The 26,351-nt window shown below is 38.5% G+C and overlaps 2 protein-coding genes across 3 annotated transcripts in view; one reads left to right on the plus strand and one right to left on the minus strand.

Moving 5' to 3' along the window:
• LOC756277 (epididymis-specific alpha-mannosidase) lies at positions 1 to 22,987 on the plus strand. Its single transcript, XM_011675572.2, has 20 exons — positions 1 to 362; positions 1,284 to 1,424; positions 1,802 to 1,913; positions 4,533 to 4,705; positions 5,852 to 5,970; positions 6,608 to 6,785; positions 7,638 to 7,836; positions 8,666 to 8,859; positions 9,601 to 9,790; positions 10,763 to 10,902; positions 12,500 to 12,789; positions 15,189 to 15,383; positions 16,119 to 16,262; positions 16,972 to 17,071; positions 17,615 to 17,731; positions 18,140 to 18,350; positions 18,958 to 19,092; positions 19,667 to 19,770; positions 20,400 to 20,502; positions 21,277 to 22,987. Exons 1-20 carry the CDS (start codon positions 162 to 164, stop codon positions 21,483 to 21,485), a joined length of 3,255 nt encoding a protein of 1,084 aa, XP_011673874.2. The 5' UTR covers positions 1 to 161; the 3' UTR covers positions 21,486 to 22,987.
• LOC579721 (protein YIF1B-A) overlaps positions 22,196 to 26,351 on the minus strand; it is a 9,311-nt gene continuing 5,155 nt past the window's right edge. For both annotated transcript variants that reach the window (XM_779819.5, XM_011675571.2), the window contains exon 7: positions 22,196 to 25,956. In XM_779819.5, the coding sequence (XP_784912.2) occupies positions 25,786 to 25,956 (171 nt within the window). In that variant the 3' untranslated portion in view covers positions 22,196 to 25,785. The remainder of the gene's footprint in view (positions 25,957 to 26,351) is intronic.

Here is a 26,351-nt window from a genome sequence, read left to right on the forward strand (position 1 = left end):
TATGCCATTGTTTTTTGTGTATATCTCTTTCGGCAAAATCTCACGTACCCTATTATTAACAATCAGTGCTTAGTTATAGCATTGGAATGATATCCTCTAGATTGAAAACAACTGAGCTTCTTACTAGCATCTGAAACCAATCTGAAACCATCTTGAAAAATATGGCGCTCCTGAAAAGGAATTTCTTCATCGTAATAACCATCTCTGTCAACTTCTTGATTGGTTCCGGCGTGGTGACCGTCCAGGGACTTGGCGTCGAAAGAGAGGACGAAGTCGACAATGCATATAGTGATGGCGATACCCTGAATGTTTATGTGATACCCCATAGTCACATGGACGTTGGATGGGTTTACACAGTCAAGGTATGTCTATTATTGCTCATTTGAAAAGCTTGTGCTTTGTTTGTTTGATTGTTTTTTATTTTTTGTTTTAGTCAAAAAATCAAGTCATATACGTCTTGTCATAAATATTGGTAGATCGTACTAACTTGAATTATTTGTTGGCTACATTGTACCTAATGTAAGTAAACAAAATCGATGATTTTAAACTAAATGTAGTTGTAAACGATTTATATGGGCGAATGACAACTAACATACTTATCATAATGGGAGCAAAACAAAAGTCCCAGTTTGTCCACGGTAATTGATTACGTGGGAATCGCGAAAGAGGACATAAAGATTATTTTAAAAAACCCTTCTAATACCCGATTAACATATCTAGATTTTGTTTCTTGAATCACCAATGTTAACTTGCATTCTTACAAAGTATTCTTCTCCCCTACTCTTTCTCTCTACCTCTCTTTCTCTCTTTCTCCCCCTTCATACTTAAGAAAACCTATAAGTTTTAAACAAACATTGGCGCATAACCTTTCTGCCATTATAGAATACTTGAATGAGATTTTTCCTCAGCAACACAGTCGGAGATGATTATCTTCTTGAGGGATTTGCAGATGTACATTCATCTGGAGAAGCACAATTGCATTCTTACAAAGTATTCTTCTCCCTTACTCTTTCTCTCTACCTCTCCCTCTCTCTCTCTCTCTCTCTCTCTCTCCCTTCATACTAAAGAAAACTTATAAGTTTTAAACAAACATTGGCGCATAACCTTTCTGCCATTATAGAATACTTGAATGAGACATTTTCCACAGCAACACAGTCGGAGATGATTAATCTCGTTGAGTGATTTGCAGATGTGCTTTCATCTGGAGAAGAAAAAGGGTCGATCTTTCATTTTCTAGTTTTCAAACTGTCAATTATTGTATCGCTTTTCCTCCACTTTTGCAGGAGAGTATGCACGCTTATGCCGCCAATGTCTACACCACAGTGATAGCTGAACTTGGTCGCAACCCTGCCCGCCGATTTATTGCTGTAGAACAGGAGTTCTTCAGGCTCTGGTGGGATGGCGTAGCCACAGAAAAACAAAAGGTAGCCCCCCCCCCCCAAAAAAAGCAGTAATATTAATATGAATAGTCCGTTCTTGTATAGCGCATAATACTCTCTGCCCTACCAAAGAGCTTCGGAAATTATTACCCTTAAGCTCCGGCTACTGATATCGGCGCATAATTATTTCAAGGAATAATCCTACCACTTTCCAATTTACCTCACATGGGTTGAGTATGGCAATTGTAGATCAATGTCTTCTTACATGTATCCTTTGGGAGTTTTTCAGATATAAGTTAAATATTAGAATGTGTTTTAACCTATCAACGAAAAAAAAACGAAAAAAACGAGATTTTAAAGTTATGTGATGCATATACTTATACGGTGATTCGTCGCAAAAGTCTAATTATCCTTCTTTTCAGAGTCAAACTCGAAAGTTTGTTTCAAATGGACAGTTGGAGTTTATCATTGGTGGTCAGGTGATGCACGATGAAGCAGTAACTGAACTTAGCGCCATTATACAACAAATGACAGGTGAAACCCCTTTTCTAAATAGAATTGTATTGTATCAATGAAAGTATGATCTGCCATTACATTATAAAAACATTCATGAGTCGACAAAATAATTCAGAATATCCCTAGTGATATCTCACCAAGCCCATAGATCCGAAGAGAATTCGGAATATGTCGATCGGTTTCACAATTGACATCACATTCCACATAGTATGATATACTCAAAGAAAGAGGCTTAGCCAAATAGATCAACACTCTTTAAAAAGTCAATCATCTAAATCTAATTACACCTTTTGAGACATAGGTTGATGAAACAATTCATTTCGATTATTTTAAACATCAATGGCTTTCCAATAGATGAAAAAGGCAGAAGTGTTCTTAGTGCAGGAGTTGGATATTATAGTAAATATTATGAGGTATAACGAAGAAATGATCATGACTTGACGAAATTGAAAATTGTGGTTGGAATTTCAGATTTAAAACAGCCATTTTTTTTGTTCTTGGAGTTTGATATGGTAGACCAGATTACACCTCATCACTCTTTGACCCCGTTCTCACTCACTTTGAAAGTGGTCTTATTTAGACCGCTCCAGAGGAACGGGTCTTAAGGAACGGTTTGCGAGCGTTCACACTCCGAGCAGTTTTTTATGGCTCAAACCGCTCCACGAGTCAAAGTGGTCTTGTTGCTATGGCAGCTCAGGTCAGCAGGTCAATTTTTTCGCGCGCGGAATACAAACCGTATGTACCGTACTACATGTTTCGCACGGAACGTCATTAGCTCACTTCCGGTCAAAGTACGCTTCCGTTCACATTGCACGTTAGAGCGGTCCAAACCGCTCTTAATAAGACCCGTTCCTCAAGACCACCTCCCGAGGTAGTCTTCTGGAGCGGTCCAGAAGTCCACTTCCCGGACCACTTTGACCGTTCTCACTCACCTAAGAACTGCTCCTGAGGAACGGGTCTTAGTTAGACCGCTCCAACGAAGTGAATGAGAATGGGGTCTTTGATGCACTATAGAGTCTAAGTTAGACCAAGTACTTTCTTTGACGAGCAATGTTACTAGGCCAGGCGATTTAATATGCTTACGAAGACAAAATCCATCGAACAGTTTTAAAGCCCACGAATTTCAATCACTGTCCATTCTAGCACTTTCTATGGTTTGGCTGACAATAATAACCGACACAATATAACACTTTCGATCTGCTTGAACAATAGACAGACCCCAACCAATTCGTCAAAGCAACTCATTCATTGCTCAAAACAGCATTAAATGCTGTTTTGAGCAATGAATGAGTAAATGCTGTTTTGCTCAAAACAGTTGCTTTGACGAATTGGTTGGGGTCTGTCTATATTGTTCAAACAGATCGAAAGTGTCCAATTTTGATGGTGCTTACATTAACATTGGTATGTGAGATGTGTGTGTGTGCGTGTGTGTGTGTGGGTGCGCGTGTTAATCTGTGTCTGTTTGTGAGGTGCGAGTGTGTGAGTGTGAATGTGATTTTTTTTTTTAGGAGTTAGGATGTTAGGTGTGGTTAGCTGTATCGGTGGGTACGTGCTGTTATGTAAATGGCGTATTTTTTTACAGTGTTCTATGTGTTGGGTAGATAAGTGTTGCGTTTGGCGTATTAAATGGGAGTGTCTTTGGTGTTTGTGAGTGAGGATGATTGGCTGGAGTTCCAGTGGTGTGCGCGTGTGAATCTGTGTATGTTTTGTGAGGTGCGAGTGAATGTGAATGTTTACGGGGGGGGGGGGGTTAAGGAGTAGAAGGGGTGGAGGGTGGCGGGCTTAGGGTGCATGATTGTATACAAATATGTATTATTATTTTATTTCATTTTTCATGAGTAATTAAGTTCAGTATGTGATTATTATTATTAGAAAATTAAGTGATTTCATTCCATTATTCTCCTTCTTTGCTCACTGTTTTGTGAATAATTTATTTATGTTATGAAAACGATTTATGAAGATCTGTATTTGTATGGAATTATTTGATATTGTCTTTGGGTGAGTTTCAAAAAGAACTGTTGGAATTTAGGGAAGAAGAAAAGAATATTGCAGGGAGGGCAGGTAAATTAGCCTTACATTTACAGAAGTGGGAACAAGTGAAGTTTTCATTAACTTTTAACACTGGGCCATTGTAGCCTCCTTTAAATGATTTTTTTTTAAAATAGATTATTTATATTTTTCTGTCGCTCCAATTTTCGGTATTCTGGGGTATTTTGGGGTTACTTGTTTTATTTTACAACTGATTTCATTTTTTTTACTTCATCAATCGTACAATCTATGTAATGAAAATGAAAACAACTGTATTTCATTTCTATAACATTGATTTGTATTGTTTGGAATCAATAAAAAACTTTTGGATAAAAAAAAAGTCTCTCTCTCTCTATTTCTCTCTGTTTTTCCCCTTTTAATTCCTTTCTCTCTGTATCTTTTTCTTTCTCTCTCCATTTCTCTCTCCATATCTCTCTCTCTTTCTCTCTCTCTCTCTATTTCTCTCATCCTCTTTCTCTCTTCTCTCTCTCTCTATTCTCTCTCCCTCTCTCTCTTTCTCTCTTTCTCTCATTCTCTCTCTCTCTCTCTTTCTCTAATCCTCTCTCTCTCTCTCTCTCTCTCTCTCTCTCTTATATCTCCCCCTTTTAGAAGGACACGCCTTTATCTACGAGACGTTTGGTGTTCGGCCCCGGTTCGGTTGGCATGTTGATCCATTCGGCGCAACGGCGGCCACGCCCACTCTCTTTGCACTGATGGGGTTTAATGCCCATCTGACGTCACGAATAAATTATGATCAGAAAGCCGCCATGATGAAGGCAAAGGTAATCGCATCTGCTGTTTCTATGGAGTTGCATCCTTCTTCTTCCTCTTCTTGTTCTTCTTCCCAATTATTTTCTTTTTCTTCTTCGAGTAACCTTCAAGAGCTATGCAGGTTTTCTCGAAGTTTTGGAGTTTATGACGCTCAGTGAAGCCAGGCGTAAACTCAGCGGACTTCATCCCCGAACGAAATAAAGTGGTTTTCGTGTATATAATCACAAATTATGTGAACTAAAAGATTGCAAGCGAAGTGAGGAAGATAAACACGATGGACTTGGATATGGGCGTTAAATTCCTCAGGAGAAATAAGCAATAGAAAAATTCCTCTTGAAGGAATGAAATGTTTGATATATCAAACAATAATAAATAAATTCATTTAATAGTGGCCATCTCTCTTGAAAGATACTATGTCCCTTTTGCAGCCAACATCAAATTATGTAGAACTTTGCAGGAATTAAGAATATGTCATGTATGTGCTATCTGTGAAATGTAATAATTAGCAGTGTCCTATTATTCAAATTGTGCAAGGAAACCCGTTTACCTTCTAGACTTCACTGTCAGACACTATTCAAAACTCACTGACATGTTTTCTTTGGTTAATAACATACATAAAATGAGCCGTAAGGGGTAGATAAGTATTTTTCTACATCAATAACCCACTACTTGTAATCGCCAAAATGAAACTGATTAAATCTTTGTGCTGCACAAAACGTACGACCATTCGGTAAAAGGGTCTGAAAATCAGTCTATTATTTAGGTGATTGCAATCACTTAAGTTGATTCGACAACTAATGGTCGTTTTTTTCCAACTAAAAGCCATTTTCAAGCCCCTTCGTTTTGAGGGAAGTTCTAAATTAGTATTGTCTTTCAAATGCCCGGCGTTATAATTTAACCTTTCATTTTGGGGGCCTACAAATGGGACATAGTACATTTAAAGGCTATCAAAGGACATTGGTATCGGGCTTGGACACGAACCGCGAAATTTGTGATCCACAGTTCTACAGCCAGGTACCGTATCCACTAGTCCACGACACCTGTACTCGGGTAGATCATGTTAATATTTTTTTGGAGGCGATCGACGCTGAGGCAATAATGAAAAATTAAAGGCATTTCCATGAGTTCAGCTAATTTTGTCTGTACATCTTTTGTAGGGACTCCAGTTTGTATGGCAAGCCTCCCCATCTCTGGGCTCATCACAGAGCATGTTCACACACGTCATGGATACGTATAGCTACTGTGCTCCCATGGAGCATCCGCCATTTTCAAACAGGTGAGATACTGAGTTACCGTCACTGGCAGGAAACCTGTTGTACACGAACAGTCATTTACATTGCGTTATTACGGACATGTGCCTCTATACAAGAAAATCAGTGCATGCATCTTTTTTTCCTACATTATCACTCTCGCAAGTCGTGTTAAAGAGTGCGCCAATTGCTGACGGAGTTCTCCGTCAGCGGAAAGACGTCACGTGTGCAATGACTTAATGATATCAACAATAAAACGCTATTCTAATTATACTGAAAACATTCAGTCATCGTCAATAAATTAATTGTGACTATCTAAAAATATGAAAAGCTTGCCCGACATTTCACCAATACTTTGTCACATGCCTTCTTTGACTATTCGAACATGAATAGACAGTGTGGGTGGGGGGGGGGGGTGCTAATCGGTAGGCATCATGTAATCAGTCGAAGAGGCATGTTTCTAAAAATATCCACGACCCCAACCCTGACCCTTACCCTACTAGTGTATGCAAATAGCTTCCTCAGCTTCATTACGTTATGGCTATATTTTTTAGAAACAATGACTGATGACTGATTTAAATAATGCCTACCGTGGAAAGCAATCTGCAACATAAATATTCCGAAACCTTATTTGTAAACGTATCAATACCATCACTTGTACAGATCTGCATATATGTGGAATGGCGTAGCCAAGTTCCCAGATCCGCCAGCCGACGGTATCTACCCCAACATGAGCGACCCAGTGACGACACAAAACATGGGACAGTATGCGGACTTCATGGTGGCCAACATTCGGAAACGAGCTGCGTGGTTCAAGACCCCGCATCTACTCTGGCCATGGGTACATACTACAAGGAGTTATTATAGGCCAAAACTTTTGCTATGCCTTTCTTTCCCCGAAAAACCGAATTGAATTGAATTTAAAAAAAGGATCAACGAGTGGATGGGGGCGCAATTAAGTGTTAAGATTGTTGATAAGCCTGTCCTCCAAAAAACAAAACAAGATGAATATATAAATTGATAAATAAAGTAATACATGAATGAATGAATATTTAATAAATGTATATATAAACAAATTAATGAATTTAATTTTTTTCAAAATCTCTGACGAGCAACTTCATTTTTTGTAAATACAATTTGATCCAGGAGGGGGCGGCACAGCGGTACACTTTCCAAGTACTGTTTATTAAATGTTTTACAGATTGTTGAATGAGCTTTCTATAATCTTTTCATGCTGTGTACACGAAGAGGTCTCGCTAGAACATGTATTATGACTGTGTAAGGGGGGAGGGTGGGAGTGTCGGATTGAATTTGCAGACAAGTTCGCAGACAGAAAAATAAAATTCCCCATCAATCCAAAGTAGAGAAGAGAAAACTTAAATCTCTCACCTGACAAACAGGGATTTTGAAAATAAATTGGTTGATTGCCCCATAAACTACGTATCTACGAAATGTTTCTTTGTCCAGTTCATTTGTATGATTCATGGAATGTACAATCGAAGAAAAAAAAGAAGATGGTAAAGTATATGATTCCATACTGTATTAACAAGTTATGACATCGACTTGTTAATGTCGCTGTCTATCCAAATCTTGCGATGTATAGGCATAACATCATAAACAAACAAATATCTAGCAATATACTCCTTGCCTTTTCATCGACCATTGTTCATATTTATGTATTACGTTTTTACAGGGATGTGATAAGCAGTTCTTCAATGCCACCGACCAGTATGAAAATATGGAACGTCTTCTAGTGCATATAAACCAACAGCGATCTAAATACAATATCAAAATCCGACAGGCGACACTCGGGCAGTTCTTCACCGCCCTTCACAACAGTGACACTACGTGGGACGTCAAGAACAGTGGAGATTTTATCCCTTATTCGACCGGTAAATAATAATTTTAACGAAAAACTTAAATAGTTTAAACAACAACATCATCAACAAGTTCAACAACAGTAACAACAACATCAATCCTATCATCTTCGTTCTATGTTCCCTTTTCCCTGTCCAATCATTATTTTATTTTTCCTTTTCGTTTTGGGCCATTCGGTTGGGGGTGTTGTATATGCCCCCCCCCCCCCCCCCCCCTCAACGCTGTAGCTACGCCATAGGAAAATACATATATAACAAAAATATATATAAATTTATACAGATTTGCCCTGAAATGAAATACGCTTTAAAAAAAATCAAACCCTATATAAGTAGGCCTACAGTGGCGGATCCAGGGGCGAATCGTTCGCCCCCCCCCCTTTGGTGGCCTAAAACAGGGGAGAGTGAAGGAAAGAAAACAAAAGGAGAAAGAAAGAGAAAATAAGATAACAGAGAAGAAGGGAGGAAAAGGATAGTACGAGAAGAAAAAAATGCATCAGTGCTTGCCCCATCATCCTGAGGGAGGAAATCACCTCTATTAATTTTGGCGCAGATGTTAATTCGCCACACTAGTTTGAAGAGTAAAAAACCATAAGTACACGTTATTGGTATCATGATCATTTACCATAAAAAACAAGAACTTGGAGAGGATAATATGAATAGGATGAAACCAGCGGGGGGGGGGGGGGGGGGGGGGGGTCAGAACATCATTTTTTTTTAAATGTCCTTGAATCTTAATAAAGAGTTTTATCATTAAGTTATCAAATCAAAACTGTCTAACAGAAACCTAGTCTTGTATAAATGATATTGCCTTTTCTTTGATTTGTGTTTGTGTTTGACTGTGCAGCACGCGAGGAAGCTTGGACCGGATTCTACACCTCACGTATTGAGCTGAAGGGGATAGCCCGGGCGAGCCAGGCTACTCTAAGAGCTGGAGAGACCCTCTTCTCTCTGTATACCCATCTCTTTAACATCTCAAGGACCATTAATACCACCAGCGCACTGGAGAAGATCAAGAAGCTAAGATGGGCTACTGCCGAGGTATCATAGAATAATGGTCGCTGCCGGGCACCAAATATTCGAATCCCGACTGAAAATCGTATTAAAAACAGTTTGTTGTATTAAATATTTGCTAATACAGACACAAAATCAACTAATTTATTTCATACATGTACACCGACTGCTCCCCCCCCCAAAAAAAAAAAAAATCATGCCAAGAAATTAAAGAAATGCAGACGTGTTGTTTTATTGGGATTATTTTATTGTTTTATTTATTTGGATTTCGAATTCATTTATAGCTCAATCACAAAATTCTTTAAATGTTTCTCTTTGCCAAATCAAAAGCATGATCATTCATTCATTTTAACACGGGAGATATAAGGTATTGTTTCCTTTTGTTTGGATGCTGGAGGCTGAGGATATAGAGGTATTGATGAGAATGATACTGGGCGATAAGGAGATAAATATAGAGAACATTGTTAGAGTAAAATAAAAAAAAAATGCATACAAATCCTTTTGAATAGACCCCCCCCCCCCTTCCTTGTGCAAAGTCATGAGTTTTCACCTTTATCGACTTTCTTTTTCGATTATATTGACGATGTTTTATTGGTTGCCCTTATTGTTAATGGAACATTTTATTATGCAAAAAATAGCCGTGATCATCAAGATTGCGTATTATATGATTCTGGCAAAATGAAGAAGTTACTTGCATTTTACTTCTTGAGAAGATGTTATTTTGAAAATGGAAGTAAATAAAAGAATCTTCACTCGAACATGTTACAGGTGCAACATCACGACGGCGTCACGGGAACAGAAGCCCCTGTGGTGCGTGACATGTATATCAGTCACCTACGTGACGGCAGTCAAGCTACCATAAGTGTGCTGACGGATATACTTAATGAATTGACGCAAGTTAACGCAAGGGAGACGGAACACCACAACGAAAGATATAATGTACTCGGGTTAAAATCAGGTATGGGGTAGACATAAGGGAAGGACAATTTCACATGTACATTTTCTTGTAACCAATTATGAAAGAATAAGAGTTATGAGAATATAAGAAAACTGATTTAAAAAAAAAAAAATTGGTGTCATGAATGGCACATGTCGAGGACAATTCTAAGCATATTAAAACGGATTTGGGATGTAAGTCTGTACATAACGGAAGTGAAATGACGAACATGACGAAGGAAATTTAAATTAAATCATCTTTCCAAAGCAGAAGGGAAGGTTACGAGGGTGTACATTGGTGACAAAATTTTCACCTAAAAGAGCGATGCGGCCTTAAAAAAAATAATTGTTGATTCGTTTATCATATTCATAATAATATATGTATTTTATTTTTAAGGAAACCAAACCAAGCCAAACGAATTAGGAAACTCCATTTGAATAAAGATATTGGCGCGTTATGGTTCCCCCTTTCTATTCCCACAATGAAGTATGTACACTTCCTTTCAAACATGCACAATTTTCATAATGCATGTATCAATGAACATAAACTTAAAATGAAATTATAAAATGAGAATGGTGAAAATACATACTTGCTGGTATGGACTCGGGGTATTCGTCGTATTTGAGATGAGTGGATTTCCATGACATCCGCTTACTATTCAGGTCAGTTCCCCGTTTCATAAAACTAATCTTAAATAAGAACAGTTACATTTCTGACGAGTTTACCAACAGCCAATCAAATGCACTTATTTCAGTAGCTACCACAATTATCATAACTCGTTATTGATCACAAGTTTAATGAACCGTCCGTCCCCTGCTTAGCCACCCCAGATGGGCGGGGCCCCGTTTATGTCCCAAACATGGTTCATGGACTCTTTTACTCTGTATTTTAATTCCACGGCTTTGTCGAGGATTCCTATCAATTCATTCTAAATGGTAACGGTGACTCGTTGCCCATGTTTTTTTTTTCTCTCTCTCTTCTTCTTGATCTTAGAAATTAGTGAAGGCAAGAGCACTCTAACCTACGCGGTCTACAACTCTCTCGGATGGACCGTTCGACGCCTAGTACGAATTGAAGTTAACTCGCCCAATGTGACGGTCCTTGACGCACGGGGTCAACCCGTCATTAGCCAGGTTTGTTACGTCTGTTGCACATGGGGCGTCATTTTGACTGCGCTATTAAATGCGCTAATATAGCCTATACAGGAGCTTTAGAGCATGCACAATTTTCAACAAATTTGTCAACGATAACTTCCTACAGTAATTGCCCCCAACACGAAAGAGATCATGATATTTGATTTTAGAAATGTAAGGGCATCTTGTATTGAACCAATTAAGATGAATGGTGAATATATTGAAAAAAATATACCTACCTCATAGGTACAGTTATAAATAGCAAATTCTTGTGGACAGAACAATGTATGGTTACTCCGGGAAAAGCACAGCAAAGAATGCATGTATTTCCTACGAAAAATGAAGTCCTTCCTTGTGGATAGGACAATTCTTAGTTTGTTTCATGTTTCGATAGTACAGAGTGTTATTTTGTGTAATGATATCGTACGGTTTGCAGCTTGTACTACAGGGGATCTTGCAAAATTTAAAAAATGCCTGTTGTGACAGTGCAATTGAAATTGCTTTATCACTCAAATCATTTGTTTATTGTACCGTTAAAACATGACATGACTACAAAGGCAATGTGTCTAGCATAGCACCATCTATTGCTACATACACTTGATACTTGATAAGAGGACACTTTTTTCTTCTTTTTTTTTTGGTCTCGAAATTTGAAAATTTGACATTTTGCTCCGTTGGGGGGGGGGGGGGTAAGGTCAGCTTTTTTAGGTCAGCCATGGGAATATTTTTTTTTAATTTTTTTTAAAAATAAATAAATAATAATAAAATAAAAAAATTAAAGGGGGGAGGGGGTTTTAGGGGGGTTGGGGGGGGGGGTTTACACACAGAAAAATACCAAAGGGGGGTTTAATCCCCCAAACCCCCCCCCCCCCCTGTGTACGCGCCTGTACGCCTCCATTATGCTGTTATGATGTATGTTCATTTGACCTTGTATTAAGAAGATGAATAGATGAAGATACTGCTAAATACTTTGAAGGTCAATTATGAGAGTGCTGAAGCACTAAGTAGAGATTTAAAATGTATTATTTTTTTAGTTCATTGTTTATTCAAGCTATAGTTCAGTCTAGTTGATACACTTGTAGTGTGAGTTTGTAAATTATGTAAAGCCATAATGCAGATGGACTACAATAGTAACTGAGGTTATTTTAATAGGTTATATAAAGGTCATAACACAATGTACATTTATGAGTTTCTCCAAGAGACTGTATCATTGCTATGAATTTGATGATGCTTTGATGTACTTGTATTTTTTATCCTTTATTTGGGTCATTATTCCACAATTTTCACGGAATGGAATGGTGTTTATTCGATTTTTTAGTAGGTCCATGATTTTAATACACAGTTCGTTTTTTTTCATTCACCCTTTGTATTATCCCTCTCATACCGCATAGCCGCATCCACATCTAATTAGCCTATATACATGCTTGTAAAATACGTTTTGAACTGAAATAAATTGTGTTATGACGTCTTAAAGTTGTTGGGATTTTTATCGGGGGGGGGGGGGGTTAAGATAGAAGCATTACTTTGAAATTGATACCAGAAAAAAGATGACAAAAGAGAAAAGTCTTTGCTGACGTGTTACCAATTTTCCCTTTAGGTAAATCCGCCGTCGAATGGGAGTCAACTGTACCAACTTTACTTCTTTGCAACCATTCCACCTATCGGCTACCAAATATTCGTCCTTTTATTTATCAACGAAAACCAACGTCTTTTACAAAGCCAGTGTCCCACTGTGAGAAGTTACGGTGCCGCCACCGAGGATGCGGGAGGCATGGATGAAGGAGAAGGGCGCGGTGATTCAGAAGGAGATGAAATATCGATCGAGAATGAATGCTACAAAATATCTTTTGACCGTTCCACGAATGCACTGTCGTCGATAACAAACAAGTGAGCGAGTGAAGTCAAAAAGCATTTCTTAGTTTTCAGGTAATCATCAGTGGAAAACTATGGTGGCCCTGAAGGGACATCGCGAATAGACTAAATCGTGAAAAATATGCGATAAAATTCACGATATCGTCAATTTTATCGCATATTTTTCACGAAGAAATTCACGAAATTGACGATATCGTGAACTTTATCGTGAACTTTTCACGATGAAATTGACGATATCGTGAATTTTATCGTGAAAAGTTCACGATATAAAGTTCACGATATCGTCAATTTTATCGTGTACTCTATCGTGTACTCTATCGTGTACTCTCCTGACGGGCGCTTCGTAAACAAAACCAGCCCTAGCTGGGGGAGACAGAGAGAAGGACAAAAGGGAAAGGGAAAGAGAAGATAAAAGGAAAGAAAGAATAATAAGAAGATAAGAGGGAAACGGGGGGGGGCGAAGGGCTCTTGCCTCCTCCTCACTCCCCGCCAAAAAATAAATCAGAGAGAGAGAGAGAAGGGAAAGGGAAAGGGAAAGAGAAGATAAAAGGAAAGAAAGAAGAGGAAGAAGAAGAAAAGAGGGAAACGGGGGCTAAGGGCTTTTGCCTCGTCCCCCCGCCCCCCGCCAAAAAATAAATAAGAGAGAGAGAGAGAAGGAAAGGGAAAGAGAAGAAAGAAAGAGAAAAACGAAAAAGAGGGAGAATAGGAAAGAAAGGAAAAGAAAGAAAAGAAAGGAGGCAAGAGCCCTTCGCCCCTGTTTCCCTCTTTTCTTATTCTTTTTCCTCTTCTTTCTTTCCTTTTATATTTTCTTTCCCTCTCCCTTCTCTTTCCCTTTATGGCGGGAGGGGGGAGGGGGAGGTAAGAGCCTTTCGCCCTTCCCCCGTTTCCCTCTTTCCGTCTTCTTCTTCTTTCTTTCCTTTTATATTTTCTTTCCCTTTCCCTTCTCTCTCTATCTCTCTCTCTCTCTCCTATTTATTTGTTGGCGCGGGAGGGGGGAGGAGGCAAGAGCCCCTCTTTTCTTCTTATTCTTCTTCCTTTCCTTTTTTATTCTCTTTCCCTTTCCCTTCTCTCTCTCTCTCTCTCTTATTTATTTTTTGGGCGGGGGGATGCAAGAGCCCTTCGCCCCCGTTTCCCTCTTTTCTTCTTCTTCTTCCTCTTCCTTCTTTCCTTTTATCTTCTCTTTCCCTTTCCCTTTCCCTTCTCTCTCTATCTCTTATTTATTTTTTTGGCGGGGGTGGGGAGGGAGGAGGCAAGAGCCCTTCGCCCTTCCCCCGTTTCCCTCTTTCCTTCTTATTCCTCTTCTTTCTTTTCTTTTATATTTTCTTTCCCTTTCCCTTCTCTCTCTTATTTATTTTTGGCGGGGGGGGGGAGGCAAGAGCCCTTCGCCCTTCCCCTGTTTCCCTCTTATTCCCCTTCTTTCTTTCCCTTTCCCTTCTCTCTCTCTCTCTCTTATTTTTTTATTTTTTGGCGGGGGGGGGGGGGGGGAGGTAAGAGCCTTTCGCCCTTCCCCCGTTTCCCTCTTTCCTTCTTCCTCTTCTTTCTTTCCTTTTATATTTTCTTTCCCTTTCCCTTTCCCTTCTCTCTCTCTCTCTGATTTATTTTTTGGCGGGGAGTGAGGAGGAGGCAAGAGCCCTTCGCCCCCCCCCCCCGTTTCCCTCTTATCTTCTTATTATTCTTTCTTTCCTTTTATCTTCTCTTTCCCTTTCCCTTTTTTCCTTCTCTCTGTCTCCCCCAGCTAGGGCTGGTTTTGTTTACGAAGCGCCCGTCAGGATCGAGAGTACACGATAGAGTACACGATAGAGTACACGATAAAATTGACGATATCGTGAACTTTATATCGTGAACTTTTCACGATAAAATTCACGATATCGTCAATTTCATCGTGAAAAGTTCACGATAAAGTTCACGATATCGTCAATTTCGTGAATTTCTTCGTGAAAAATATGCGATAAAATTGACGATATCGTGAATTTTATCGCATATTTTTCACGATTTAGTCTATTCGCGATGTCCCTTCAGGGCCACCATAGAAAACAGTCAAATCAGATACTAGTAACCTATAGGGTAAAAGATACACGAACGCACAGCGGTGTTATCTAACTCGGTACTTCTTTAAGCCGATCTGTCTGGGAGACGATTATGTCCTCAATATGAATGGACGCTGCTACTAATTTATTGTATTGTGTATTCTCATCATAATCCCCTCACCGCAGGAGGAAATATACATGTGCTCTTAAGCTTACTTTAGCCACCTTTTTCTCACGATTTTTCTTCTTCTCATACTTTCTTCATGTTTTCTCAGTACAAAACAAAAATATGTTCTTAGAAGTTTATGGAGTAAATGTAAGAATGTAAACTGTCCACTATCGTCACTTTATCAGTTCCTACATGATTTATGCTCTATTATGATTCAGACAAAACGGCAAGACCACTACAATGAGCGCGGGATTCCTGGAGTACCATGTCTTCCACGACGTATTGTACGGCCAAACGTCCAACAACTACGTATTCAGACCCTACGGACCTGCCACGGTAATCGGCAGCGTCAGGACTCAACTTAATGTCAGCACGGGTGTCCTCGTAAACGAGACAACACAACATTTCTATGGGTAACAACATCGTGCCAAGTTGCATGACGAGGCGTCATTTCGTTTGCGGTAATACGTGCGATAATGCGTGCGCTAATTATACGTGCGCTAACACGTGCGCCAATACGTGCGCTAATTATACGTTCGCTAATACGTGCGCTAATCGATTATGCGAATTAAATTAATCCCGTTGATTTCGTGTTGCGTCGTGTTTCGTGTTGACTTTCATGGCGCGCCAAGGACCACGCCATTTGATGTCTCAGTCAGGCAAAATTAATGATGCCACGTGTCAAACGGGTATCGCTCTTCTTGAATTTTACGGCACTCTTCAGCAGTGGCGTATTAAGCAAAAACTTCTGGGGCGAGACACAAATCCTCATCACCTTGCGCCAGGTGGCTTAATGATATTGGCAAAAGCGAGGAAAAAACTCAGGAAATCATGTCATTTCAGCAATATTTGTAAATCACTTTAGAAACAAATCACATTTGAATTTTATTTCGGGACCAACTGCCTACCCCTCCCCCCCCCCCCCCCCCCACCCCCATCAGTACGCCCATGCACTTCAGTATGTGAAGGGATATATTTCTAATACTTGAAAGTATTGATATAATCATATACAGGGAAGTTTTTCTTCTCACAATCTATTCTAGGCTGAAAAACACTTGTTTTTCAATTTCTTTGTGGTATTGATTTATTTCAAAAGTATTTGCATAGTCATACTCTGGCAGCATATTTCTTCTGGTATTCTTTTCTAGGCTGTTCGATGTGGAAAGTCGCTATTCAGTGACCATGCGATTGATCAACGATGCAAGTGGACATCCTGATAAGCTGTCGTGCAGCCATATTGAAGTGGACTTCAAAGTTGGTCCTCTTTCTATGAACAAGGAACTCGTTTACAGGTATGTTATAATTAACGAAAAATGAGGTAAGATGATGGTGCGATCATTAAAAACAGATTATTAATAAATGCTATTACTACATTTTTTATGGTGTAAAATAAAATTGCGATATGTGTTGTTTTTTTAAAAAGCAAATTAGAATCAAAAGAAAATGGAGAGGCAAAGAGCGCATTATAATATATACCCAAAGAGGACAAAGGAGAATTTAAAAAATGAGGAAAATGTATGATATACGGTTAGTCTGTAAACTACTATGTACCCTATAGTAATACGGTCCTAGAACTCGTATTGGATTTGTGAAAAAAAATTACAGACATTTACAGACCATTTTGATCTAAATCCCATTGCATCCACACGGTTCTCGATCTGAAATTTGAATGACATTATAAACTCAAAATAGATATCGACAGCGTATAATTTGGAACATTACAATTCTACAAAATGACTTATACATTTTAATGTTTTACTTACCTATCATTACCTATCATAACCTGTACTTATTCCACCGATAGTTCGGATAATATTGTTAAAGAAAATTAAGTTTCTTTATTACATGTATATTATGTTTTAAAAAAAAAACATTTTGGACATGAAGTTATTATTGTTTGTATATTTTGTGTTACACCTTATATATTCTTTGTTATTCAGTTATATTTGGAAAAATGCAGAAATAAAATAAAATCAAAATATCTTACGTTTTTCCTTTCAGGTTTTCTACATTGCTAAAGTCTAATGGTAATCTGTACGCTGATGTTAATGCCTTCCAAACTATGAATAGGTCTAGGCGCCACGGTGCAACCATTGCACAGGTAAGCTATATCAAACGCTGTCCTTCCCCGTGTCTCTTTCTTCCTTTCTCTCTCTGTCTCTCTCTGTCTGTCTCTGTCTCTGTCTGTCTCTCTCTCTCTCTCTCTCTCTCTCTCTCTCTCTCTCTCTCGGAGACTTGTTTTCTGTATAATATTTGTCATATAATACGATGTTACTTCATTAAAATAACACACATTTTAGACTAAAAATCATGCGAAAAAGTTTTAAAAGAAGAGCGAAAGATGCATGCTGTAACGCAGCAACAACATAATGCATTAGTCATATACATGACTTTGTAAATTGTCCATTGCTTAAATCTTTAACATATTCAGCCAAAATCAAAATAGTATGTACAGTTAAAGATATAAACGAGAGTGAGGAAAGAGATCGTCTAATCTTTATTTGACTTTAAATTATTCTACTATTTATATTTTGATCGCACAACATTATAGGATTAATCAATTACGCCGACAATCTTGTTGTTACCACGCAACTCATCGCCTGATACTGTTTTTTTTTTAAAATTTCATTCTGATTCTCAACAGAACTTCTACCCAATGGTAAGCTCGGCCTACATAGAGGATGCTTCCAACGATGAGAGATTGATGCTGCTCTCTGAGAGGAGCCATGGAGTCAGCAGTCAGAGTGATGGAGATATCGAGGTCAGTTCCTACAGGGGCGGATCCAGCAATTCCTCTTGTTTCTGTTTGCATAGAAAGGGGGCACGCATATAGGGGCGTGCTCTCCCGTATTCACCCTAGCTGCAATAGTTATGTTACTTTGTGTTAAAAAGTTTAAATAAAGATTTATTTTTTGGACGAAATACGGAGGTGATTTGTAGATACCGAAGAACCATCCGATGATCATGATGATTGATGAAAGTAAATGCATCAGCATGAAACCACCTGAAAGAATGCATAGTTAGAAATGGTTATTATGATGAAAATGGGGGAGAACTGTTAGGTGCAGTGCAAGTGTAGCAAAGGAGGAGGAGGCAAAGAAGATGAAACAAAGGGGGTCGGTGGATAGAATAGAAAATCTGAAAGATGTCCATTTGTTCATTTTTGCAGGTCATGTTGCATCGCAGAGTAGTCAACAACGAGTTCGAGACCCACAATTACAACCTCACCTTGGAGGAACCTTCTGTAGCAACATCCACGTTCTGGCTGTTGCTAGGCAACGCATCCACGACATCGGAGCTTCGTCATCGCAGCTGGCTTCAGCTCGAGAACCCACCGGTCGCTGTACAGCTCGGGTCAGGATGGTCGTCTGTGAAGGAAGGTACAGTTAGTACCTGAAACCCCCTCCCTCTCAGTGGCTGATTATTTTGTCTAAAGCAAGCTGGCGTTTTGTTTTTCCATTTTTTCATCAAATAATTGTTTGACCCAAATATTGGCTTGATTTTCATCTTCAGTAACTACATTTTGTTTGTCTTTGTGCCAATTTAAGGGAAAATAAAGGAAGAGGGAGCAAGAGAGAGAGAGAGAGAGAGAGAGACAGGCAGAAAGAGAGAAAGAGAGAGAAGAAAGAAAGAGAGAGAGAGAGAGAGAGAGAGAAGTGCAGATATATTTCAATAATACTGAAAAAATAATTTGGAGGAGGGGGAGAAACAGACACAGAAACACAGACCGTATAAGAGGAAACGGAAAGAAAGAAAAGAAAAAAGTTGATGAAAGAGAAGGTAGGAGGGGAGAAGGGGAAATCAAAGAGAAGAAGAAGATTACAAGCAAGGTCAGGATTAACGAAAGGAAGGCACAAATAATTAGAAGTGAGGGCGAGAGAAAGGAAGAAACAATGAGCTTCAGACAGAGAAATAGACAGAAGTAAAGAAGTATAATTATTCAATTCTTCACGCAGAACTTCTGTTATAACATTAATTTTCTTTCAGTAAACTGGTCAGCCTTGCAATCCCGGAGGTTTCATTCTGCTATAGCAAATGTGTTACCAAAGAACATTCATCTTCTCACCTTCAAAACACCAGGCTGGAATTACAACGTCTCTGCCAAAACCAGTCAATCTACGGGTAAGTCGTAGAACAAGGCAACATCAGTCATTTGGCATTGGGTCATATTATGATAAGCATGAATAACGCCCAAAGAGGCAGATTATTTGCTTTAAAAAATAATTAGGTTTCGATTGAGCTGCTAGTGATCTTCACGTCTTGTCGAAATTTTTTGTGAATTCTTCTCTCAGATTTGATAATGAAATGAAAGCAATCAAACAGTTACTATGGAATTATGTTAGAATCAATTAGCAAAGTGTATTGATTATGCAACGGTCTATTTTGAACGGAGGGATCTCCATACCACCATATAATAATGTGCATGCTTTCTTGCTTCCATCTTTTTCTCGTATTACCCAGTCCTCATCTATATCACTCTCCCTCCCCCTTTTCTAGTCCCTCCCCCCCCCTTTTTTTTTCTCTCTCTCTCTCTCTCTTTATTTCTCTCTCTCTCTCTCTCTCTCTCTCTCTCCATCTTTTTATCTCTCTCTCCTCCAATAATGTCTCCCTATCTCACTCTCCCCATCACTTCCCCTTTATTTCTAAAATAAACAAGCATTTATAGTTGGTGTTCATCCTACACTAACTATTATAGGAGGATCCCCACTCAATCTTAGCCGAATTCTGCTGCGGCTCCAGCACCTGTACGAAGTAGGTGAACACCCCATACTGTCCAGGAACGTCACCGTAGATCTTCAAGTACGTATAAATGACTCAAGTGTACACAACTTTGTTTGCATTTTTATTTGTTGGCTTATACTATAATCTTTCTCGCTAATGTCTGATTCGTAAATTTGGTCTTTAACTACTTTTGAAATGGTTAATATATACTATATCGATAATAATACTGATAGTAAATTTGGAATTTATGAAGCGCTTAATATAGAATACCGTCTCTAAGAGCTTTACCGATAATTTTTATCGGATCCATTCACGCACACATTGTGCGCCATCATCCACTCCCTGGGGAGTATTCCTACCATATGGTCACCGAAAGGATACATGGTAAGTACTATCAAAAAGGTTTTCGACATCGTACCAGGTCCCCATTTCTCTCATGTGCATGGACTAGCTAATGTAGATAAATGTTTATTAATAATACCCTGTTGTATTGCCTTTAGATGTCAAGTTCGGGTTATGTAATATGTTTTTGTATTGTTAAACATTTCAAAGGATGACGCGCAAAGCTTTAGAAATTACCTTTGGTTGATTTTTTTCGAAAGTCTATGCGATCTTCTTATACTGTCTCCATACTATTGCAGTAATTTTGAGTCCCCCTTCTCTCCCTCGACTGTTTTCTTACCCATTATTCTTCGTATTCGATGCAAATGATTTTATCACCATTGGGGATGATAAAGACAGTGGATGAGCGTAGCCTGACGGGTATCTGGAACATCACTCAGATGAACAGGTGGAAGTGGAGAAGAGCAGGTAAGACATCCTCCTCCTATAGAGATATCATTACAAGGTATGTCTTCAATTCGGCATATCTAGGGGCAGGCGCGGATCCAGGGGGGCGAAAGGACCTTGCCCCCTGCCCCCCCCCCCCCAAAAAAAAAAAAAAAAACGGGCAAAAAAAAAAATAGTGACCAGAAATTTGCATCTTTTTTTTTTTGCTCGAAGGGGGGGGGGATGTTGAGCAAAATATCGGAATAATACTGACAATGTCAAGAGATCAAAAGGAAGAAAGGGAAATGGATCGGGAGGATTAGAAAAGAAGATGATGGGACCCCTTTCGTATCCTCACCCGAGCGACCGGGAAAATTCACATTTCATTTACCAAGACTATGCAGTGCCCCGTTCCCCATGGTGGCAGTGCCCGCTCAATGGCTGGACATATATGTCAGACCACTCGTCTTTCATTCCATGTTCTATTCAGACATCGTATGTTATGACTCAGCAATTAGAGCAGTGGGCTTTAAACAGAAAGGTTTTGGGGTCGAAACCCGACTGCCGCTTTGTAAAATCTACTGATGAAAAAAAAAACTCAAATTGGATTTAAAGCTGTAAGTTCCTAGAAGGCAGGTTGAATAAACATCATCAGAATCATACGCAATCTATATAGTGCAACAACTTCGCAACTCAAAGAGCACTCAAAGAGTATCAAACGACAAACATAATCATTCAATGTCATATTGTAATTTGATTTTCTTCTCTCTTCGGCATGACAAGCTCCTGGTCTAATTTTGTTTTTTCTATGAATAGATGAAGGTCGGTCTCAATCACCTGACATGTCGATCAGCAACACGATTACCCACGCAGAACCAACAACAACACTAACCACAACCACAGAACCAACCACAACCACAGCGCCAGCGCCAACAACAACTGCCACACCACCTAGCTTTACCTACACACTACAACCACAGGAAATTAAGACCTTCTTTGTCATCATGAATGCACCGACCGAGTAATGAGAATGCCTCGACCATTTTCGGATTTCTCAGCACAACATGTATGTCATGAAGAAAAAAGATGCAGATAACTTCATGATTTGTGCATGTAACGAGAGTACATGTCTGTCATGAGACCAACAACCCTTTCCCCATTTATAAGGGGGGTAACCAAAAAATGCTGACAAGAGACCCCCCAAAAGAAAAAGGGGAGTTTCGATCATTATAAGGATTTCTGAATATTAGGAAATATTGACCGAAATATTTTTTTTTAAATAAAATTTATATAAAATTCCTTTCATATATTCATACTTTCCTTTTCATGCATTGTGACCCCCTTTTCCTTTTTAGCAACCGACCTCAAAGGGCCCTCATAGAAATAGGAGGAGGGGGAGGGGGACATTGCATTTGTAGAATGTATTTTCTAAAAATGTAATGAAACTTTACTAATCATTGGAATACTTATTTTAGAGGAATAGTCATGGGACATGGCTATTACCACCTTTTCTCATCCCACATTTCAAATTACATCAAATTATAAGGGAGGTATCTTTATTATGTAGTACAGTAGCTGTATGATAAGCTCATTCTCCCAATATAATTCAATGCACATAATAATCCTGTCTATACATGTAGGCCTATCTGTTTTATGGAATGTAACAACAAATATATATATATATATATATATAAGTACATGCATGATGAATAAATGAAACTAAAGCAAGCAGCCATTTAACAAAAACAGAATGGACTTCTGTCCATAATTTATTACTTCAGTATTTGCACCACTTTCTGTGCAATAGTTTAACATTCCATACAAATGCAAGAAGCATAAGCCTTAAGGGCCCGAATTCACAAAGGAGGTTTGTCGACAAACCTCCTTTTGTTATTTACAAACCAGGTTTGTAAACAACGTGTCAAAACGCATCATATGACGTACATAAACCTTGGTTTGTTGACAAACATCCTTTGTAAATTCGGGCCAATATGTCGCTACTTAATTGACATACTAAATTTTCAATTTTACCCTACTGCTTTTATTTCTTCATGAAAATCAGAAAGCATTCAGCAATACATTAAACAAATTATAGATATGTGACTTACTGTGCACATATTAACTTACCTAACACCAATTATACAATGAAACGTGAAGCATTTGTTCCTTATGTGCTTAGTTTAGTATATCCATATTACATATATTAAAGAAAATGTCTGCAGAGTGTATAATAGGTGCCCAAGAAAACTTTTGTAATTTTATATATGCATCAAAATAAAATTGCAAAACCAACATGTTTTACTGACTGTAGTGATGTGATAAGCCAATAAATAATTGTCTTCTTAGATGTAGATGAACGACTTATATTCTGTATGGGCAGGTTGACTGCAATTTTCTCTTTGGCTATGACCTAGGGGCCGTTTCACAAACTTGTTATTAGTGACAAAATGACAGTTGTTGTTAATATAAGCTGCTGAAATCGTTGCTTCTGATTGGTTATCAGCAGATTTATCACTGATATTTGTCATTTGTCATTGAAAAAAGGCTTTGTGAAACGGGTCCCTGGATTATAACTCTAAATACGTTTACAAGGCAGGGAATTCTAATGACACTACTTCAGATTTACATCTGCTGCCATCAGCTGCTCACAATTTCTCAATGTGTTGACAGACATGTCCCACAATGCAACACCAATTGTTTAGTGTGTGTGATGAGGCTTGAGTACACAAACCGGAAATCACTCTTTGTACGCCTTCACCAAAAGATGGCGCAATTGAAAGTACATTACAACACTGGTGGGAGTGGTAGCGATGTCGATAAAGTACCCTGCCTTTAAAATATACACACCAATTCAGTACATTACCAGAAATGACACATTTGAACAGAAAAGTCTGACATCCACAACCAGAAAGACTTTGAAACTAATGCCCTTTTGACATTCGCTATTCACTATTCGCTATTCGCTATATACCACCAAAATGTATGTCAAACAATGATGCTGCAAAATGCAAGGTCCCTTAGGCTAGAAAGCCTGCTACCGGAGTGTTCTGTTACACAACACAAATGTATACAAGTAATGCAATTCTATAGCATGTATGTTTCATATTTCTGGTGTGAATGCATTTTGCAGGTACATGTACATGTATATGTGTAAGTTATCTTTGGAAGGGAGTAATAAGAACTAAATATAATTTCACATAAAACCACAGCCTAGAATAAATGTTTTGCATTTTATGCATGGAACATAAGAAGGTACAGTACATAGTTCTTTATTAATATGGAACATAAATGTAATGGGGAATGCTTTATTTAAGTGTTAGGATTCCATCCAGAATTTGAAAGAATGTGAAATAAATATCTGTTATAAAAGACAGGCTTGACAATCCATTTATGTTACTCTAGATGCAGAGAATTCACATGTTGAAGAAAATAGATTATTATCAGAATAAAGGCTAATTTGAATGAGTGTATGTCCTCATCAGAAAACCAGCATATTTACTGAGACGAATCATAAATCAAAATAATAATAATTTCAAGCATTAAACTATAGGCACACAAACTAAAAACATGTGTTTACAACCTGTACTCCAGTTACTTATTTCTACTTAATTCTGCCAGACGGAAATCTGTAGCATTTGACAAAAAATGGTAGTATTTCATTCAAATTTGTAATTATAAGTATGCACAAAATAAATTACATGTATCGCTTGATGTACGTACCATACAACATTGCTCCAGGCACATAGTAACATCATCAGCATAATTATGTAATACAGTGTATATTGAACTTTGAATAAATACCAAATGCATTCCCCTCTCATGTTCCAACCCGAAGCAAATATTTTCTTGCAGACATTTCTATTGGTCAGCCTGTGCTCTTAATTGAGCCAATTCCAAAAGCAAAGTACCACCAAGTCTTGATTATGAAATTTTTAGGAATATAATCATCTTTTACCGCCTTAAAATTTTTCCCCTTTAATCACAAAAATAAATGACCGGAAAAAGAAGTCTCATAAATGATATATATTGACTATAATGATGGATCAATAAATCCATATTTAATTCAGCACAATATTGAACTAAACACTTAAAAGAGTAAAAGAAACATGACATACATGTACAGGGGTATAGCAAGAAGACGATTCCAATTTTGCGCTACAACATTTCCGTAGATTTTTTGTAGCTTCACCTGTAGATGCTCACTCAATTACCTTGGGCAATAACTACATGGTAAGGTATACAAACTTAGTGAAAGTTAAATACACCCCAGAACACAAAAGGGCATATTAGTTGAAAGTCATGAACCATATCGTCGCCTGGCTGGCAGAAGGGCGTTAGCTCGAATTTCAGGTAAAAAATGAAGCGCTAAGCAGAAGGGCGTTAGCACTAGATTGCCTCAAACTTTTATAAAACTGACTTATTTCCGAAAAAAAATTGTGGTCGTGTTCTACTTTAAAATTCCATTAGTCTTAAGTTTTAAAGGGGCACGCTCCCGCTAGTGTAGTTATCGGAACATGCCATCTGCGTAAGAGCCTTAATCTGTTGGTGTCAATGGGCAGCTATAGCACCGTCCGCCAGCGCGTACGTATTTTGAACGCCCTCTGGAATACGGGGAACATGCCCCTTTAAACAATTTACGGGACAAAAAGTAGTTAAAATATAAAACAAATCTTTAAATGTGAATAATTCGAAAAGTAGTTTTCGAGGTGCTCGCGTACTAACGCCCTTCTGCTAGCCGGGCGACGATATACAGACAGAACCATCAAAAATGGCTCTAAAACCCCTACTAATGATCTTGATGAGGCTAACTAATACTAATAACTAAAAAACGGTCATTCATGCCTTTCATGTTCCGGGCGCATTTTTACAAGCCGCTACATGTACAGTATGATATACAGGTAGCCAACACAACTGTAGGTCAATTATACAGGGGCCCGTTTTGAATGGATTCAGGGCAAGTCCCAGTATTTGGTCATTTAGTATCCCTTACACTACTGGGTCTGGGTACCAAATGTTTGGAGTTCAGAACATAAATCACTTCACACTTCACATCCGGACAGACCTACAGTAGGGCTATTAAATTAATACAATGATCTGGGCCGCATTTTACAAAACTTGTCATCAGTGATAAATGGCAGTTTGTGTTATAAGCTAGTGAAATCCTTGATTCTTATTGGTTATCAGCAGATTTGTCACTGATTTTGGTCATTTGTCATTGAAAAAAGGCTTTGTGAAACGGGTCCCATATATACTAAGATCTTATTTGTGGCAGATAATCCAATTAGCTTCAACTTGCCCATTCATCGCACCCTGCATTGTGTTTCTCTACTTGCCACCCTTGACTGCTATCTGGCCTGTGAGGTGAAAGGTCAACCAGTACATGAATATGGGTTGCATGACGGCGATGAAGAGAAGGATGTACATTCTTCTCTTGCTGCCGTGGCCCATGCCGTCGTCTTGCGATTCCGGTAAGATGACTAGCTTTAAGTTCCGAACCTAGCGTGTAGGAAGAGAGGGGTAAGATGATGTTAATTTTCAGTTCCGTCATTCCTATCATTATTTTGTGATCTCCATCATTATCAGCACCTACTATAATTTTCCCCATAATCTTCGCCGTCATCATCACCACAATCATATTCATTCTTTTACAGTCATGCATAGTATATATTGTCAAAATAGACGACAATTAAAATGTTATCCCTTTCATCAGTGGTTAATGACACAATTTCTTGTACCGGTATATTGAATCTAATGTGACTTAAAACAGCTTGTTTTTTATTTCAAAACTCTTGATCATGTCTAAAAGCTGTAACAATGATTAATTTCTATAGAATATCAAGAAAAATAACGAAAGAGCACCACTTTTAAAAAAATATATATAAAAAAAACAT

The sequence above is a fragment of the Strongylocentrotus purpuratus genome, unplaced genomic scaffold (genome assembly GCF_000002235.5).
Source record: "Strongylocentrotus purpuratus isolate Spur 01 unplaced genomic scaffold, Spur_5.0 spur5_scaffold_5, whole genome shotgun sequence".
Classification (NCBI taxonomy): Eukaryota; Metazoa; Echinodermata; class Echinoidea; order Camarodonta; family Strongylocentrotidae; genus Strongylocentrotus; species Strongylocentrotus purpuratus.